This window comes from Oryzias melastigma, linkage group LG7, assembly GCF_002922805.2.
Source record: "Oryzias melastigma strain HK-1 linkage group LG7, ASM292280v2, whole genome shotgun sequence".
Lineage (NCBI taxonomy): Eukaryota > Metazoa > Chordata > Actinopteri > Beloniformes > Adrianichthyidae > Oryzias > Oryzias melastigma.
Genome location: NC_050518.1, coordinates 229,161 through 247,898, shown reverse-complemented (window position 1 = coordinate 247,898; position 18,738 = coordinate 229,161). Strand labels below are relative to the sequence as shown.

General features: G+C 39.6%; 3 protein-coding genes across 3 annotated transcripts in view; all 3 read left to right on the top strand.

The window, feature by feature from the left end:
* tbc1d22b (TBC1 domain family, member 22B) overlaps positions 1-9,275 on the top strand; it is an 18,557-nt gene extending 9,282 nt beyond the window's left edge. The window contains exons 5-14 of the mRNA XM_024294107.2: positions 2,153-2,323; positions 2,530-2,600; positions 2,709-2,837; positions 2,916-2,981; positions 5,355-5,469; positions 5,612-5,718; positions 5,790-5,865; positions 5,958-6,085; positions 7,968-8,063; positions 8,960-9,275. Coding sequence (XP_024149875.1) covers positions 2,153-2,323; positions 2,530-2,600; positions 2,709-2,837; positions 2,916-2,981; positions 5,355-5,469; positions 5,612-5,718; positions 5,790-5,865; positions 5,958-6,085; positions 7,968-8,063; positions 8,960-9,088 — 1,088 coding nt within the window. The 3' untranslated portion in view covers positions 9,089-9,275. The remainder of the gene's footprint in view (positions 1-2,152; positions 2,324-2,529; positions 2,601-2,708; positions 2,838-2,915; positions 2,982-5,354; positions 5,470-5,611; positions 5,719-5,789; positions 5,866-5,957; positions 6,086-7,967; positions 8,064-8,959) is intronic.
* Positions 9,276-12,455: 3,180 nt separating this feature from the next.
* Positions 12,456-15,907, top strand: si:ch211-148l7.4 (uncharacterized protein LOC563603 homolog). The gene is made up of 2 exons (XM_024293973.2): positions 12,456-12,672; positions 13,528-15,907. The coding sequence occupies exon 2, from the start codon at positions 13,553-13,555 to the stop codon at positions 15,065-15,067; it is 1,515 nt and encodes a 504-aa protein (XP_024149741.1). The 5' UTR covers positions 12,456-12,672; positions 13,528-13,552; the 3' UTR covers positions 15,068-15,907.
* A 673-nt stretch (positions 15,908-16,580) lies between these two features.
* On the top strand, positions 16,581-17,965 carry snrpg (small nuclear ribonucleoprotein polypeptide G). The gene is made up of 4 exons (XM_024294139.2): positions 16,581-16,741; positions 16,888-16,910; positions 17,059-17,183; positions 17,808-17,965. Exons 1-4 carry the CDS (start codon positions 16,710-16,712, stop codon positions 17,856-17,858), a joined length of 231 nt encoding a protein of 76 aa, XP_024149907.1. The 5' UTR covers positions 16,581-16,709; the 3' UTR covers positions 17,859-17,965.
* The last annotated feature ends 773 nt before the right edge of the window (positions 17,966-18,738 follow it).

The window sequence follows — 18,738 nt, the reverse complement described above, 5'->3', positions numbered from 1 at the left end:
AATACCCAGAAATGCAATTTTAAGCTTCATTTTCTTTATAGATATCCCCCATCATCAGAAAAACAAGAAAGTGTTAAAAACCATGATTTTCATTGAAGTAGGTCTTTAAATATAGTCATGTTTTATAAAAATTCATGAATTGTTATAACTCTGTAATAATAGAGGTCCGTTAGAAACTTAACAGAACAATAAAAAATAAATGTATTGATGTAAGTTTACCAACTGTAGTTAAACACAGTTCAACAGATCTCAGACAAAGAAGCTCTAAGATCTTCAGGTTTCTTGTTTTTCAAACGGACCATAACAGCAAAACCAGGCCTGGTTCAGCACCTGAGGAGCTAAAGATCCTGGATGATCTGTGAGGGACATGTAGTCAAAGAAATAAGGACAGATCAAGACAAATAAGAGCGTTAAATTCCTCCCTGAAACCAACAGGTTTTTCTTTTTTCAGTGCAACGGTTCCTTTCACACAGATGGTCTGTCTGCTTTATGAGCAGCTGCATTCACCAAACACCTGCAGCTCCATTCAGAGGTCACCTGACTCCATCCTGCCGTTACTCATCCTGTAAACAAACCAGAGGAAAGAGATGAGATGCAGGCGGTGGAGCTTTTCAATAACTTTATGAAACCATCAGAGACTTCAGTTTGTGCTCCCTGTTTTGTTCTGGAACAACATGAGCTTTACTCTTTTTAAATATCTTTTTTTAAGGAAGTTTTTTCAGATCACGTCTCAGTAAAGTTCAGGTCTGTTCTCCTGTCGTCTGATGATTTATCATCACAAAAATGGAAAATAAAGTAAAAAAGTGGAGTTTCTATTCACAAGTCAGTGAGGATTGGTCACATGATTTGGTGTTTCTCATGATGTCTGTTTATGTTTAGAAACTAATGACATCTGTTAAGGGGAAGACATGTTCAACCTCAAAAAGATGGAAGTGAACCCACACCATAATACTACCCCCACCGTGGCCACATTGGATTCTGGGGACATTATTTATTTCCTTGATGTTTCCATCACATCTAAAAAATTTCAGACCGGACTCCTCTTTTATTTTAACAAGATTTATTCAAGTGAGTTTTTGTCTGAACACTTTCTGTTTAAAAGAGAACAGAATGTTATTTTAGAAACCTCTATGTTAATCATCATTTTTCATTATCATATTTAAGCTTCTTTAATGACAGTTTTTTTAGATTTACAAAGTTCATAAATTTAGCAATAACTAAATACAAAATTAACATTATTAGAAATTAACTGACAAGAAAATGGGTTGTAGTTTTTAACAAAAGGCACAGAAATGTCGGTGTGGAGAGTCCATGAAGTCTGATGGGGGTCAGAGTCCTTGTCTGCTTGAGCCTTTTTATAGGCTGATGTCTGAATATCTTTGTAAAAACACAGTTCTTACTGTTTGAGAAAAAAATGAGTAAGTTAAACATGTTTAGTGAATCTTAGAGACCAGAAGAATGAATAATAGGCTAGAAATCGGCCGCAGCTTGTTCAAAACTCGGCTGCTCGCCTTGAAAGAGACCAATTTCCAGTTTCTCCACTGGATCCCAGTCAGCTTTTTTTTTTTTAAATCAATTTTAAGATTCTTCTAGGGATATAAGAGTCCTTATTTCTTATAAGACTGCTTTTAGTTTATGATCCTCCCAGAGCCCACAGGTCCTCAGGTGCAGGTCCACCGAAGGTCCAAAAACCCACAGCAGGGCCTCACTCCAGCACTGTGGACCTTGGCTGTGGAACAGCCTGTCTGAGGATGTGAGGGCCAAATCTGCTATGGAAGACTTCTAAAAAAATAATTTAAAACTTGCCATTTTAGCTGCTTTTAAGTGAGTTTTACTCATTGTCCTGTTGCTGTTTTGCAGGGGCCAAAATCCAAAACACACTTTAGGTCATGGACTGAACAGCATGCACAATACTAAAACTACATTTTTAAAACCTTTCAATATTTTACTCTCCATAAAAATATATTTTGTCAAAATTATATAAGTTAGAAATAAGCTCAAGATAACATCGGGCCAATAATAACAAAATAAAATGATGTGGAGGGCCGGATAGATTTACCCAGAGGCCTTGACTTTGACACGTGTGGTTTAAGTGTTTTATGTAGTTTTATCCTCTCCCAGAGTCGTTCATCCGTGTTTTGTTTCTCCTTAGCTGTTCGCTCCTCACTGCAGAAGCAGCAGTCGCTCCCCGTGCGTCCCATCATCCCGCTGGTGGCTCGGATCTCCGACCAGAATGCTTCAGGAGCCCCTCCCATGACGGTCCGGGAGAAAAACCGTCTGGACAAATTCAAGCAGCTGCTGGCGAGCCCCAACACTGACCTCGGTACTGTGGTGCTGCATACATTCATACTCTGCTGCGACTCCATTTCTCAGCTGTAACACTTGAACTCCTTGTAGATCTCAGCCAACACACCAGTAGTGTCACTTTTGAGTGTTTGAACAGCTGTTATAGTTTGCTGATCTCTGCTGGGAGGTCTGCAAAGCAAACCCGGGCTGACTGAAGGCCTCTCTCCTTCCTCCCTTTCACAGAGGAACTCCGGAAGCACAGCTGGTCCGGAATACCGAGAGAAGTCCGGCCGATCACCTGGAGACTCCTCTCTGTAAGGCTCCTAACCTGCAGTCTGCAGCGTCTCCCGCTCTCTGACCCTGATTGAATAGTGCATGTTTTTCATGCTCTTCTTCTTCTTCTTCCCACCGTCCTCTGTCAGGGATACCTGCCTGCCAACAAGGAGCGCAGAGAGCAGGTGCTCCAGCGAAAGCGGGAGGAGTACTTTGGATTCATTGAACAGTATTACCACTCCAGAACAGATGAGCACTATAAAGACACGTACAGACAGGTGAGCAGAACTGTAGTCCACACAGAAGGCAAACCTCTTACCTTCTGTGAATAATCTTTTTGACCTTTTTTCTGTTAGATCCACATCGACATTCCGAGAACCAACCCTCTGATTCCACTGTTCCAACAGCCCGCCGTGCAAGAGGTTAGATCTGAGCCAAAGACCTCCCTGTCTTTTAAATGGAAAACTTCTCTTCTGTCTCAGCTTGTCTGGGTCCGTCAGCTTCAGCTAGCTCAGTAGGGATTCCCTGCTGACTCCTCAACAATCTGTGCTCACTAAGTCTGAAAATATATCACCTGCAATCTAAAGCGAGACCAGAACACTTTCCTGTTTCAACACTCATTTTTAGCAGAAATGTCGTGGTCCATGTGGTGACCACAGAGGAAGAAGCTGCATCAGATATGAAACCTCAGAGGAACTATGTCGTCAGACAAGAGCTGCACTGACCTCAGCCTCTTCCTCAAAGTGGCTTCAAATTGATCTAAATTTGGATTTGTTAGAAATGATTTAACCTCACTTTTATTGCTGCACAGCTGACAGACTTAGATTGATTTTTTTTGTTGCAAACAAATGTTGAACACTTAAAAACATGATAGGAACTGTTTGAGATAAAGCATTAACTAGTCTTGTTGTTGCCTAATCTTCAAAATTGGCTGAATGCCTCAAGTTTTCAGGGATTTTCTACAAATTTTTACCTATCTGCAATGCTGCTGTAACACTGCAATTTCCCCACCGTGGGACGAATAAAGGACTATCTATCTATCTAAATGGAGACAAGTATTTGGGTTTATACAAACTCTCAAATTTCAGCCTAGCTGCACATTGTGTTTTTATGGAATCTGTGACTCCACCCCTTCCACAGTGCCGTGACAAAAGCAGAGATTACTGCAGAAGCTTTTGGGGGGTCCGAGGCCAAATTCAAATTCTTCCCCTAAGGGAGAGATATGGAAAATAGTGTTTCAAATTTGGACGACGCTAACCCTCAATGTCATCTTCATTAGCCGTTGATCATCTGCGTTAAAGTCCCGTTAGCTGTCATGCTCTGTGGTGAGTGAAATGTCTTCTCTGCATTGAATCCATCCTCTGGAGGAGTGGTGAGCTGCAGAAACAGCTGCCCCAGGAACTGTTTGGTGTTTTAACCCTAACCTTAACTGTAATCCTATCCTTAACCCTTCCTCTGGGTCCGTTCAGCCAAGAAAAAGTTCGACACTGGCCGCACTTATTTCTAAAAATTACTTGCAAATTTTGACTTTCTACATTTAAATGTAAACTTCTATGCTTCAGAGAACACCCACTTGAAGAAATGCGTTTCTCCTCCATGACACAGCACGACGTGGATCACCCTAGCGGCGGAGGGATACACAGCCCTAGTCCCTACACCTTCCTCTTAAAAAAAACAAGTTCAGACACCACTAAAGCTTGAAATCCCCCTGCAATTGTAAATGTAGGGAGAAGCTGTAGAGGAAGAACTCACATTTAGCTGTCTTTTCTGCATATTACATCCAGACATATTCTCAACGTTCTGTTTACCCAAACAGGGAAGCAGATCACACGTTTGGCAGAACATAAAACCCTGTTTGAGCGGTTGAACAATTTTTAAAGCAAAATCAATAAAAGTTTGAGCAAATATAGAAGGCTTATAAAAAAGATCACTCATTTTTCAGTAAAAAAAACTGTTAATATATTGAAGAAACTTCCTGAAATTTCCTGAAAATGGATTTCTTCTCATCAGAAGCAAAACTTTCTAGTTTTTCTAAATTAATTTTTGTTGTTTTCTGTAAATAAACATTGACATTTAACTCTATTAAAGCACATAAATAATAAAAAAAACGTAATTTAAGAAATCCAAAATGTGAAATTTCTTATATTTCACAAAAAAGACATAAATACCCATTACTATTAAATAGGAGTAAGTAAACAATTCTCTATGTTATGTATTAGCTTTTCCGAAAAGAAATTTAAGATTTGATTAAAAAGCACTCACTTCAAAAATCAAATCGTACCAATCAAGTGAATGTCTTGATGAAGACTAAGTGATTTACCAGTTTGGATCTTATTTTTGGAGAACATCCTAAATTGATCTAAAAGAGTATAATCGGTTGATTGAATTCCCTGAAATGGACCAGCCACCCTGTTCTCCAGCTCTCCCTGGCCTCCTTGCTGCTGGTGAGCTGACTCGGATGTTTCCTCATCGTGTCTGACTGAACACTTGATCCAGGTCAACCAGGGGTACAGGGAGAGCTGGAGAACAGGCAGGGAGGAAGATGCCACGAGTTGTAGAGGAAATGATATTTATTACACCAAAATATTACCTGATTAATATGACAAGAAACTGTACAAATACAGTTGGTAAGAATTAGAGGTTTTGCTGTGTAGAGATCAGGATGCTTTTATTTTATAAAACCCTTCATAACTTCCTGTTGTGCTGATCAGTTTGTGTCTGTATTCTTCTGACATCATGAGTGTTTTAGGCTGAAATGTCTCATCAGAAGCTGTAAATGTGATTCTTTTCTTCAGGTGTTTGAGCGGATTCTCTTCATCTGGGCCATTCGTCATCCGGCCAGCGGTTACGTTCAGGGCATAAACGACCTGGTCACGCCCTTTTTTGTTGTCTTCCTGTCGGAGTTTGTCAGTAAGTTAAGAGTTTGGCATTAATGCTTGAAGACCCCCTCTGATGAAAATGGATCAAAAGATGAAAATGAACAAATTAAACAAATGAACTGTGAACTTGAAGTGAGTTCTGAGTTTGACTGAAGAGATAACTGATGTTCCAGCGGAGGACATGGAGAACTTTGACGTGGCGGCGTTGCCTCTGGACACTCAGAGAAACATCGAGGCCGACAGTTTCTGGTGCATGAGCAAGCTGCTGGACGGCATACAGGTGCAGCTCCTCCTTCTCTGTATAATTATTAAAAACTCTGCCTGTTTTTACTGAAGCTGGTTACTTTTCAGGACAACTACACCTTTGCCCAGCCAGGAATCCAGAATAAGGTCAAAGCTTTGGAGGAGCTGGTCAGCAGAATCGACGGTAGGTGGAGGAATCTCCATCTGGTTGCAGGATGCACACTTCACCCCAAAGCAGAAATCCTATGAATAAATTAAAAAATATGTTCCTTCTAGTGGATATTCACAATCATTTCAAGAGGTATGAAGTGGAGTACCTGCAGTTCGCCTTCCGGTGGATGAACAACCTCCTGATGAGGGAACTGCCGCTCCGCTGCACCATCCGTCTGTGGGACACCTACCAGGTACAGAGCTCATCAGCTGATAGACGCAGACTGATCTGTGCAGGGTTCAGTGCATTGGTCTGTAAAAAAAAAACAGTAGTAAAAAGTTTTTTAAAGGTGAATCTGGACTTAGTCTTTAAGTTAAAGAAATGTTCACGTAGGCCAAACCTCTACGCTTTTATGGTAACGTAGAACAACCGTAAAAATAAAAAAATGAATGCATTTGTGGTAATAAAGTCCTAACATTATGAGAAAAAATCTTAAAATTATGAGAAAAAAGTCCTAAAATTAGTGCACAAAAATGTAACAATTTAAATTAATAAACTCATAGCACCAATCCGAATTCTTCCCTTCTCCCTCGCACTTCTCCCTTTCCCTCCATTTGAAGGGGAGTTTAAGTCTGTCTAGGAAATGTATTTTTTAAATCCGACCCTCCAAACGGAGCGATATAAAGTCCTCCCCCGGGAGGCTAAACCACGTCTCGCTGAGAAGTGCTTTTCTTCACGTGGGCGCGCTCTGAACGACAGAAGTAAACATTTAAATGTAAGTAATGACTCTTTGTTGTCGCATTACCTTTTTAAAGTTATAAAACTGCTGTTATGTATATTGAAGCGCTGGAAGCTCCATGCTAAAGCTAGTGGACCGTCCATTATTGATCACTTCATTGACGGAAGTGACGTCCAAAATGTTAAACACAATTTTTTCATAACTCTCCATTTGGAGGGTTAAATGAAGGGCAAGGGATAAGGGAAGAATTTGGCTAGAATTGTGTATAGAAGAGTCGATATTTTACAATAGTAAAGTTCTGACAGTTGCAGAGGTCCAAAGGAATTATGGCACATAAATTCATATGAATCCATTACAACGTTTTTCTCACAATTTTACAGATTTATTCTCTTAAAATTACGACTTTTTCCTCATACTTTTACCGATTTAATTTTGTAAAATTACATTTTTATTCTCACAATTTTACAGATTTATTCTCGTAAAATTGCGACTTTTTTCCTCATACTTTTACCGATTTAATTTTGTAAAATTACAATTTTTATCTCATAATTTTACAGATTTACTTTGTAAATTTCTTTTCTTTTTTTTCCTCATACCTTCACATATTTATTCCTGTAAAATTAAAACTTTTATCTTATAATTCTACAAATTTATTCTCGTAAGATTACGACTTTTTTCTCATCATTTTACGTATTTGTTCTTATAAAATTATTACTTTTTTAGAAATAATTTTACGTGTTAATTCTCCTAAATGTATTTATTTTTTATGCTGCTCCTAAAATTCTGTCCGACATCCCGGTCAAATTTGCTCCCCACATGACCCATCCCCTATAGGAACAGTGAGCTCCAGTCACAGCTGTGCTCAGGAATCTTTTGGTGGTTTAGATGTAGGGATGCGTATTGTTTGCATTTTTCGGTGCAGCTGGTGTTTCTGTACTTTTGAAACAGTCCTGATGCTTCAAAAAGGTAAAAATACACAATTTTTTTCCAAAAACATTTAAGTGAGACTAAGCAGCGTGAAATCTTCAGTTTAGCACTTTAGGCATTTGTATACAGTTACTATGTATAAATTAATATCCGTAACTTGGCACTGAGTTTTGGTACCCATCTCTATTGAGATGTGTTATTTTCTTTCCTCACTCCAGAAATATCATATTAAGAAACCCAGAAGCATCCTCAATGCAGAAAACATCAAATTTTGTTTGAAAATGTTCAGCAACTTGTTTTTCTTGTTTATAGTAATCCCTTTGTTTAAGTTTAGACCAGAATTTGAATGAAGCATTCAGCATGTGCGACGCTGAGTTCTCAGTCTAAATGATAGTTGAAGTTCTGGTCCAGACTTGAGCTCCAGCCTCACACAGCTTTCCTGTTTTGACCCGTTTTGTTGTCTTCTCAGGCTGAAGCCGAAGGTTTCTCCCACTTTCACCTGTACGTTTGTGCTGCATTCCTCATCGAGTGGCGTAAAGAAATCCTGTCCATGGTTGACTTTCAGGTACCAGCACGAGTTTGCAGAAACAGACGCGTTTATGAAAGTATTTCATGATTTAAAAAGTCTAAGAAACAAAACCATGTGGACATGATGAAGAGACAAAAATGACAAACATCCAGGCTAAGAGCTAAGGTGTTAATTTAAAGCAATTTGATTTAAAGAAAATGAATTGATTCTATAAAAGCAGGAGCAAAGATAAAGAGCAGATGAAAACCAGCGGTTTGAAAAAGTTCAGGTTTGTGATGCAGCAGCTGACATGGATGGGCCAAAGTCTCCCTGCTCCACTTCCATTCTAAATCCTGCACTTGCAGACAAAAAGATCCAGTAACGTCTTCATTTTCCTTGTTTGAGCTGCCATGTGGACCAGAACTGTACGGCTGCATAGCTCCGATATTGCTTGCTGTTTTTTTTTTCTACAGTAATGTTAGCTAGGAATTTTGAGGAGCTGTAAGCTAGCAGAAGAGAGTGTAAACAAATGCATGCTGGGATATCAAAGTAGTGCTACTTTTGTACCCCGCCAATAACGAGGCGAATATCTAATAAACTTCTGGCGCTCTGTAGAAAATATGTCTTAAAAAACAACACAGGCTTTTGGATTTTTGCTCAAATTTAGATAATCATGATTAAAAGACACTAGGAACAATTTGACAATAGATACAAAATAACAGGCGTAAGACGTTAAATCTGTAAAAGTTTTTTTTCATTTTTAAAACACATACAATTTTAATAGAATTTAGTCAAAAATACCATGCAAACGTCTTGACTGTGTTTAGTAAATGTTCAAACTATTCAGTTATAATGTCAACTTTTTTGTTTTTTAGAAAACTGTCTGGTGGTATAAATGTTTATTTTGTTTGTATTTAAATGTATTTAAATGTTCTTGTGTCTGTTGTCTTCAGGGCCTTCTCATGCTTCTGCAGAACCTTCCCACCATCCACTGGGGGAACGAGGAGGTGGGCCTGCTGCTGGCTGAAGCTTACAGACTCAAGTACATGTTTGCAGATGCACCCAGTCACTATAAGAGGTAGAAGCCCCGCCTCCCCATCGGGGGTGTCTGAGGTACCACGGAAAAGACTAATGTGACTCTGATGCTTCAAGCACTCAACTTCATGCTGTGAAAGTCCAGTCCGGTGGCAGTGATGTGGATCTGGACTGTCTGCAGTCAAAGTGTATTGTTGTTTTAACAGACTGTTACAGTGTATTTTACCACACCTACCTTGGATCTGCTGTCCTGATGTCGGTCTCTCCACTTGAAACATTTACTCAGAAAAAAGCAGGATGGCTGTCCTTTAAAGACAAAAGATATTTATTTGCTTGTCAGTTTAATATTTGACAAAAAAACAAACTAATATCTGTTTATTCAGAACGATGAATGCAAACTGACCCCTCCAGGTAAAGCCTTAGTCACAACTGCCCCTACGGGTGGAAAATGGACAAACCCGGATGCAGGTGAAATGTCAAGGTCGTAGACGTCTCGGTGAGCAGGAAAGATTGTAGAGAACATTTATTTAACACGTATGGGTGAAGTATGTGTGTGGGGGCAGGTCGTATGGATATTACATTTTTTCAACCTTTCAAGTACTGCGGACTACACAAGGAGCCGTTTTATTGGATCAAATCAGCTTAAAGTGAACGAAAAAACAGATTGAAAACTTGAAAAAAGAATATTGTAACTGAAAAAAATTGGAAAATTAAAAACTAGCAAAAAAGGAACATTTGAAAACAAGACATTGTACATTTGACAAAAAAAATGAAAATTTGAGAAAAAAAAGTTTTGAAAATTAAAAAAAAAAGAAAATTTGAAGAAAAAAATACTGAAAACTTTAAATAAATTTTGAAAATTTAAAAAAGAAAAATTAGGAAAAACTTGAAATATTTTTAGTTACAATATCTATTTTTCAAGTTTTCAATCTGTTTTTTTCGTTCACTGTAAGCGGATCCTGATTTGACCCCATACCGTTTGTGCTGTTCATGTGATAAGTGTGAACTCCTTGCATAAAGTCTGTTAGGAATGAGGAAATTAGACAATCAGAGTTTAGTTTGTGTGGACATCCTGTGGGTGCTGATGCATTACATGCTCAAACAGCATTTGTGCTCGGTCAGTAAGGAGTCAGTATTCGCACCTTACTAATGACTAGAGTGTGGCGTAAGGACACCATACGACAAAATCACCCGTACGTGCAACTTACAAATATTTCACAGAACACTTTCCACACGTACGACAATGGTACGGTCCATTTTCATGACATCCCTAGAGGTGGTCGTACAAGATGCACTCCTCTAAGAGCCTCCACAGACCCGAATAACCCCAAAATCTGCAGCACCACCCGTACAGGGGTTTGACCCGTGTGAGTGCAGGTGACTAAGGCATAAAACAGCTCATGACACCAACCTGCTGTGTACAATCAACTCCTGAGCGGTCACTCTCTTTTATTTTTCCTCTCCTGATATTTTGAGTGGTATTTCTGAATGAGACCTGAGATCTGCTCAAATCTGAGCAACAGACGTGTTTTCAAACCCGCGGAGGCGAGGGAAAATAAACCCCATGAAGTTCTGTGAAAAAAACACCTACAATTTGGTTTGTTGTATAATAGTCGCACTTAAACACTTAAATGATTCAAAACCTCCTAAACTGCTTATAATATAAAGAAAATTCATTTTATATATATATATATATATAGATTTCAATCATTAGCAGCTAAAATTTCAAACTGACACAGATCCCCAAAGCACCACCTTTGACGTCTCTTTTCTTCCATCAGTTCACAGAATATTTTGTCAGAATATCCAGATTTTCTGTCAAAAAGCAAAATTGAAAAAAACATTTTTTAAGTATTTTTTAATTAATTAAGTTGAAATGATTTAAGTGTGAGCAAATATCGTCAAAGTAGGGGGGCAGATACTTTTCACAGCATTGTATCTAAAACATGGATTAAATGTAGCTTTCATTTCAAGCTTATTTGAACTGGACTGAACTTTCAACATTTTAGAAAACAAGACCAGTTTTTTTTACTTTAAGATTGAGGTTTTTATAAAGAGAAGCAATTTTATTTTCGCCAGGATGTAAAGATTTTCATGTGTTTGATCATGTGGTATTTGTGGAGAAAGAAAAATTTTGATTATCTGAGTTTAACTGAATAAAAAACAGCTTCAGGTTTTTGGTCACGTTGTGCAGCTGAAGGCCGTCCAGTGCAGCTCATGGTTCATGACGATGCTTGTGTTCAGGGCATTTTCTAGAATGTTTTTGTGCTGTCCTGCTGTTCATGTTTGATTTTTGGACTTGTTCCGGTTAACAGGCGTCTGTGACTTTCCCCCGTCTGTGCCGTGATCCAGGTTAAGTTCTTCAAATGTGTTTTTTTTATGTGTGTTTATCTGTTCATCTACCTTCAGCATGTTCAGTGTGACAATCACTGATGTTCCTGCGTCTTTTCCCGTCAGCTCGTTACCTTTGGTCACCATTTTCACACAAGAATCTGAAGATTTGGTTATTAGAGGGGTGTGAAGTACCTGTACAGTCTCACATCAGGAGAAAAATATTAAATCACTCATTCATCTTTTTTGCATCCACCTGACGTCTGAGCCTCTTTTTGGCATTAAACCTTTAATAAGCTTCTGCGGCGCTCACGTCTGTGAAATGGATGACTTTGGGTTTAAGGGGGAAACTGTTGTGAATTGTTTTGTCCTTGTGCTTGATGAATGTAACATTTGAGTGTGTGAGAGTCGACCTGCAGCCTTAAAACTGGACTCATTCCTTAGGGCCATCTGATTGTGTCACTACCGCAGCGGTATTGTTCACTCCATGCTTTTCTACAGAAAAAAAAAACACTTTATGTTGATGACTGACGGCTGATCCAGATGCATTAATGCTGTTTCAGACTAAATGCCAAATATGTTTTGGGCCAACGCGATGCTGTAAAACACTTCAAAGGTCGGAGCTGGCTTTAGCCTTAAAATTAGTTTAATGATTACAGTGACTGCTGTATTTTCACTCCTTTTGTTTGTATTAAAGACATTCTTCTGTTTAAATGGTCTCTTGTGATTCTTTTTAAAAAAATAAAATGAAAGAGGGTTGAAAAAGAATTCTGTTTGCTCTTAGATATGTAAAAGTAAAGGAAAAATATTTAAATACAAAGCAGAGCAGATCGTGAAGGGTTGATGCTCATCCACAGGGCTATAATTAAAAAAATTCCTACTATAAGTCCCCTTTTATGTCTTAAAAGTTTAGAAATACAATCAGAACAGAAATACATAATTAAAAAGATTAAAATTTAGACAAAAAAAAGGTTACAAATATTACCAGGGGAGAAGGAAATAATTTTCATGTGTTAAGAAAAACCGTAATTAACAAAAATTACTTTTTTTTTTTACATTTTTACGCACTATTTATTCTAAAATAAAATATTCTTACTAAAAAATGCATGAAAATAAATGTATAACTTTCAAACTTTCCATTCGGAAGTGACGTTACCGGAAGTAAAGGGGTGCGTGACCCTACAAACTTCGCCTTCACCAACACGCAAACATGTCGGAGGGTTTTCTGGTCTCCGCGCTGGTTGTAGAGGAACCGCATCGCCTGGTTTACTGTCACCGTCACTTTGGTTTCATCTTGCAGGTAATCAGCGGACGCAACCGGAAAATATAGTATCCTGGTTCGTTAGCGTAGCTTTCAGCAAGATAGCGTTAGCAAACACGGAGCTAGCTTAAGCTTTAATTCACAGAGACGAGCTTGAAGACGTCGTCTGCCCATCCAACAACATGACACCTGTTTCCGTTTATTTTAAAAGAGAGAGAAATAAACTTGAGGTGGTTTACTAGAAACAGGAACTAGCTAACGAGAAGAACCGCCTCGTGAGCTCGGATTCACTTGTGATCTGGCGTCACGCAGAGATCTGGTGGTTGATTTGACTCTTTTTCTGGTGATCAAATGTATTTTTATTTCCAGCAACGACCTATTAAACCTACTCATGTTTAAAAACATAGATATTTTTGCAAATCTTTTTAAAACGTTTCCGTTTCTTTGCCTGCGTGCAACACGCTGTGACAGGCTTCAAGTTGGCGCACACCACCTGTCATTTGCATGCATCATTTTTCTCCCCAATGGCATTCCCTGTTGATAAACGTTGACAGAACTGATGTTTGTATTCTGCTTGTGATTTTGTCTGAAGTCAACTATTCGCTTCAACATGTTACTGCAAAATAATTACCTTTAAACTGCAGATAAATACAGTTTAAATCACAAACATCTGATGGATTGTAAAGGAATCTAATACCTAAAAATGTAAATTGTGTTTTTGATGTTTTCACCATGAACTCGTGGCAATTTTCTGATAATTGAGGACATGTATAAAGAAAATTAAAATTACATTTGCATTTCTGAGTATTTTTTTCTTTTATTTTCATTCAAAGAGTTGTTTAAGGCTTTCAAGGAAGCTGATTATTGCTGATTGAGGTTTCTTGTCTTCATCAGTGCAGACCAGAGGCTCAATGAAAGGATGGACGGAGTCAGCTGGAGCACCCCCAGATCTCAGGAGTCGTTCAGCCGCTCCGCTTCAGCAGCAAACACCCTCTCCAAGCTGGCCAGCTTCCTCGCCCGCGCTGACCCGAAGCAGCAGCGGCAGCAGCCGCCGGCCCAGCTGTATTTCTGTCAAGAGTGTGGGAAGGGTTTCTCGCATGCAGCAGGTCTGCTGCAGCATCAGGAGTCGAAGCACACGCTGCCGAAGCCTCACCGCTGTCCATCGTGTGGACAGGAGTTCTCCCTGAAGTCCTCTCTGCAGCTGCATCAGTGCGACCGCAGCTCCACCTGCTGTGAACACTGCAGTGCCTCGCCCCGGCTCGGTTCTCTGGGTCATGCGTGCACAACTTGGACTTTGAACATGAGCAGGCTGCAGGACAAATCGCTTCACCGGCAGCCTGACCTGCTGGACAGCACGCCATACGCATGTGCACCCTGTGGGAGAGGCTTTAGCCAGAAGCAGGCGCTGCTGCACCATCAGCAGGCCGGTTGCAGCGAGCCGCCGTCCCCATCAAGCATGGTTGATGCCAGCAGCCTTCCAGAGGACTCTCCACCTGCTTCTGAGGGAGGCTCCACTCGCTCCAATTACTCAGACACCCCAGGGCCAAGCAGCAGGGACGTTATCACCTGCAGCTTCTGCTCCAGAACATTCCGCTCTGAGGCGGCGATGGAGCGTCATAAAGAAAACAATCACGCTGACCAGGAACAGAGGAGATTAAGAAATAGAGCTGCTAAGGACTCCAAGGGTGTCAGCGTTTCTAGAGAATCCCAGCTGAGACCCAAAAATAAGCTTCTGAGCTGTCGTTCTTGTGACATGGTCTTCAGGAGCACCTCCAAACTGTACGTGCACAGAAAAGAGAAGCACAGCAGAGAGAAACCCCTCCCGAACGAGCAAAGCCTGGACATCCACAAGCGTGGGAAAGCGGAGACGCATGCCTGTCAGATCTGCAACAAAGTCTTCATCTACACTGTGTCATTACGCGCTCATTACAGGCAGCACGCAGCAAAGCGAGGTCCGGCCCCCGCCCTCATCCGGGCCACCAAGGAGCTATCGCCTTTAGAAGACAAACCAAACACAATAAAACCCAGTCTGGTGGACCATCGGGCAGTCAGGGGCGGGGAAGGAAGGCCCCGGGAGGAGCCCACGGTGACCCTCTCTGATGAACTGCAGGTACGGGTGTCTGCAGAGGAGGAGGAGGGGGAGTTCCCCTGCCCCTCCTGTCCAGAGGTGTTCTCCCTGCAGCGGCAGCTGAGAGAGCATGTGAAGCTGCACCAGTCCTCCGTGAGGAGGCGTCAGTGCAGCGTGTGCACCAACAACATGGACACCTGCAAGGGGCCCGGCTCCAAGAGGCACCGGCTGTACCACTGCGTGCCCTGCCAGCAGGGCTTCTCCGCGCTGGACTGCTTCCTCCAACACTGTCAGGAGCACCTTCGGGTGCGGGTGGAGGAGGACCGAGTCTCGGAGGCGCTGGCTCAGCAGGCCAGCAAAGCCTGAAGGGAACCTGAATGTGTCCAACCGCTGCCTTTCTTGCTCCGTCATCTTCAGGGTTGAGGAGAACATTTGATTTTGCTCGTTTGTTTACTCATCAGAGTGTGAGGCCTTCTGCATTCTGTGTTTGTTTAGAAAGTTTTCAGAGTTTGAAAGAACAACCAGCAGATTCATGGAGAGAGAAGCACTGATTAACACATCTCATCATTTATGTCTTTAAAACACTGAATATACTCTGTCAAAGAAATGTTCTGTTTTTTTTTTTTTTTTAAATGATCTAGAATTGCATAATTCCCTATTAGTGAATTTTACTGTTTTGTTGGAAAAGGTTTCCATGAGAACATCACTATGGTAGCTTGCTTACTATTGAGGATGAATGAGGGTATCTTTATCTTTAAAATTGCTTGTGAAGTGTTAAAAAAAAACTCAAACATTTGCAGTTTTTTTTTTTTTGTCTGTCTAATAACTCAAAGCTAAGACAGCTCGGGTCACAACGGTGAGAAAATATGAACTTCTGGATGCTAACAGAATCTTGGATGGTGTGACTGGATGTTCTGCTCTCTTAGGTACATTCTGTGTTGAATTTCAGCCTTTTGGTTTTTTTAGCAAGTGCAAATTTATGACATTACATTTTTTTTGAGGTTCTACCATGAATTCCTACAAATATTTGCTTCTTGAAAAACTGTTTTCGATGTCTTTATTGTTGGCAGAAAACATGGATTGTACCTCCTTTCTATGCAAACACAAGAACTGAAAGCAGCTGCCTCAAAGTTTTGTTTCTCTAAAATGATTTTCAGCTGCTGTTTTCAGTGTCACTGTGGTGATTTAATAAAATTTTAAAAATTGTTTTTGACCTTTTCCACATTATTTGTAGAGGGAAAACTAAAACAAACAAACCTGTTTTTTTTAAGTGTTAAATTTTCTTTCTCTTTTAGATAATTGCATTTTAAATGTTTTTTTAAACTAATCAGCTGTGCCTTTGCACATATAAAAATTATTGTAAATAAAATGAGTTCAACTCTGAAAATGTTTTCTCAAGCTTAATGTGTTGCTCCTAAACCTTAAGTCATGTACATTAAAAGAACTCATAATTCCTACCTCATTAGACCCTTCAAAAATTGTAGTAAGTTAAATTATTAAAAATGAACCAAAATGTGTTGAAAACACCCATTTGTACCGTAGAAATGTCACAGCAGTATGACTAGATTTGACCAGATTAATCCTTTCTTGGGGATTTCTAAATCTTTGTTCTGATGCCCAGAAGCCAGATTCTGCTTTACTTTTAAACTTGTGGACCTTTCCTTAAATTTTAATCCAGACTTGAGTTTGTAGTTTTCTTGTTTTATTTACTTTCTCTATCCATTTGGGTAGTTTTCGTGACGTTACCATTTTATTTATTTTATTTTTTTAAGATTGAATTTGCATATAATTTCGCGGCTGTTTGACTGATTTTCTAACCTCAAAGAGCATTTGTTTACCATTTGCCTTTGGCTAATAACTTGCTAAACACAATTCTTCCTCCCAGCCGCACGGGGGCGCTGTACTGCAATATTCATAGGGCTTTACTTCCGGTGTCCCGGTCCACACGCGATTCTTACGCGGTTTTGTCAATTGAAACACGAGTGTTTTCCACTAATTTACAGGCATCATGAGCAAAGCGCACCCACCAGAGCTAAAGAAGTAAGTTTGTACATTTTAAAAAGACGATAGGGCTGACAGCTTTGGTCTTCCCGCTTGCGTCTTAGTATGTTTCTACGTTAGCCGCCGTTAGCAAGAACAGCTATGAATCGAAGGGAAATCTAAATAAATGTTTCTTCTTCTTTCAGATTCATGGACAAAAAGCTTTCCCGTGAGTTGAAACGAGTTTACTTAATTATTTAATCAATATTTCAAAACTACGTATCCTTTCTATTCATTTCCGGGCTTTTCGTGTGAAATGAATTGAGTTAGCTTTTAGCTAGCATCTTTCCTCGGTTTACTCTCTTGAATTTCTGCAGTGAAGCTAAACGGAGGCAGACACGTCCAGGGCATCCTGCGAGGGTTCGACCCCTTCATGAACCTGGTAATGGACGACTGTCTGGAGGTGGCCCCCGGAGGACAGCAGAACACCATCGGGATGGTGGTGAGTGTCCGAATTATAGGTTGATTTGAGACCTGAGTTCACCTAGTGTACTCTCTTAACTTCTGTGGAATAATAAGACAAATTTCTTTGCATAGATTTATTGGAACATGTACAACTATTTTCCCTCAGAGAAACCAAACGAATACCATTTCATAAACACAAAATAATATAAACAAATGAAATTAGGGTCTGCTAGTTAAAAGTAATACATGTTAATATCCCAAGTAGTTTTAAAAGACCCACTTCGTTTATCTTTTGATAAATTTTCAAAGTGCTGAAAAAAAAGTTCTTCCCGTCTTTCCCGTTTTTCTGAAAGAAGGTCTACATTTCCTGGCAGCAAAGTTCTGATCATCAATTTGCCTGAAAAAAAGCTGAAAACATATTTTCAGTCGAACAAATATCAATAGCAGAATCTTCTTCGTGTATGATTGAAATTAAAATCTCTCAAAGTGAATGTCTGTGAAGACTTGTGGTTTTTATATGTAACCATCTCAAGAAAAGTTAGTGATTTTCAAAAGCAGAGCATTTCTCAATTCCACAAACAGTTTAAGTGGCTTCCATATGTTGGCAGGAATGTTTAAAAACGAACATGATCTGATGTGTTTCCCTCTCGTCTTCTCAAAGGTCATCCGAGGAAACAGCATCATCATGTTGGAGGCTTTGGAGCGAGTATGAGTGGAGCTCAGCGGCGCCTCGTGTTTTCTCATTCCTGTTTAGTTCAGTCTGAATGAAAGTCAGTTGTTTTTGAGATGTTTGTTTAATAAACTGTTTTTGTCTTTTTATTGGTGCATTTGTTGTGTTTTACTAAATGTTACTTTTTATTTTTCTGTTTTCCTATTGCAATGATTTGGTGTTTTAGTGATGCAGCATAAGCTGCTAATTAAAGCTTTAAAAAGATTCACATGAATATTGAGGTTAGTTGCATCTAATAGAAGATGCTTTCAATTGCTTATGTGCTAAAGCTCTATTATAGCTGGTAATTAGCAAACATGTTGGAAATAGGGATTAGGATTTTAGATAAGTGATAAACCTGAAGTCAGATGGATAAATAAAATACAACACGCTTAGTTTCCCTCATGGGCTTCTGACAAACTTATTTTTTAAATAAACGTTAGCAGTTGCACAGAGGAAAAACAAATATTTATTGGTGAAACATTAAAAAGTTGGATTCTGGTTGTAGGTCACTAAACACTAAAACTATATTTTTAAAACTTAACTTTTTGACATGGTGAAGAACTGGATATCTAGCATTACCTGCAATAATGCTAGTGTGAATGCAGTAAGCTCAATTTGGCCGCTGAAGATGCTAGTGCTGATAGCTGAAGATGCTGAAATTGATGGCTGAAAACGCTGAAGCTGATAGATGAAAATAATGACGTTGATAGCTGAAATTACTGAAGCTAATAGCTGAAAACACTGAAGCTGATAGCCAGCTAAAATATTAGCAAAAAATGAAGGTTAGTCAAAACAGGCGCTGAAAAATCAGCTAAACTTCAAAATAGCCTAAAAACCTGAAAAAAGCCTAAATTAGCCAAAACATGTAGCTGAAAACCCC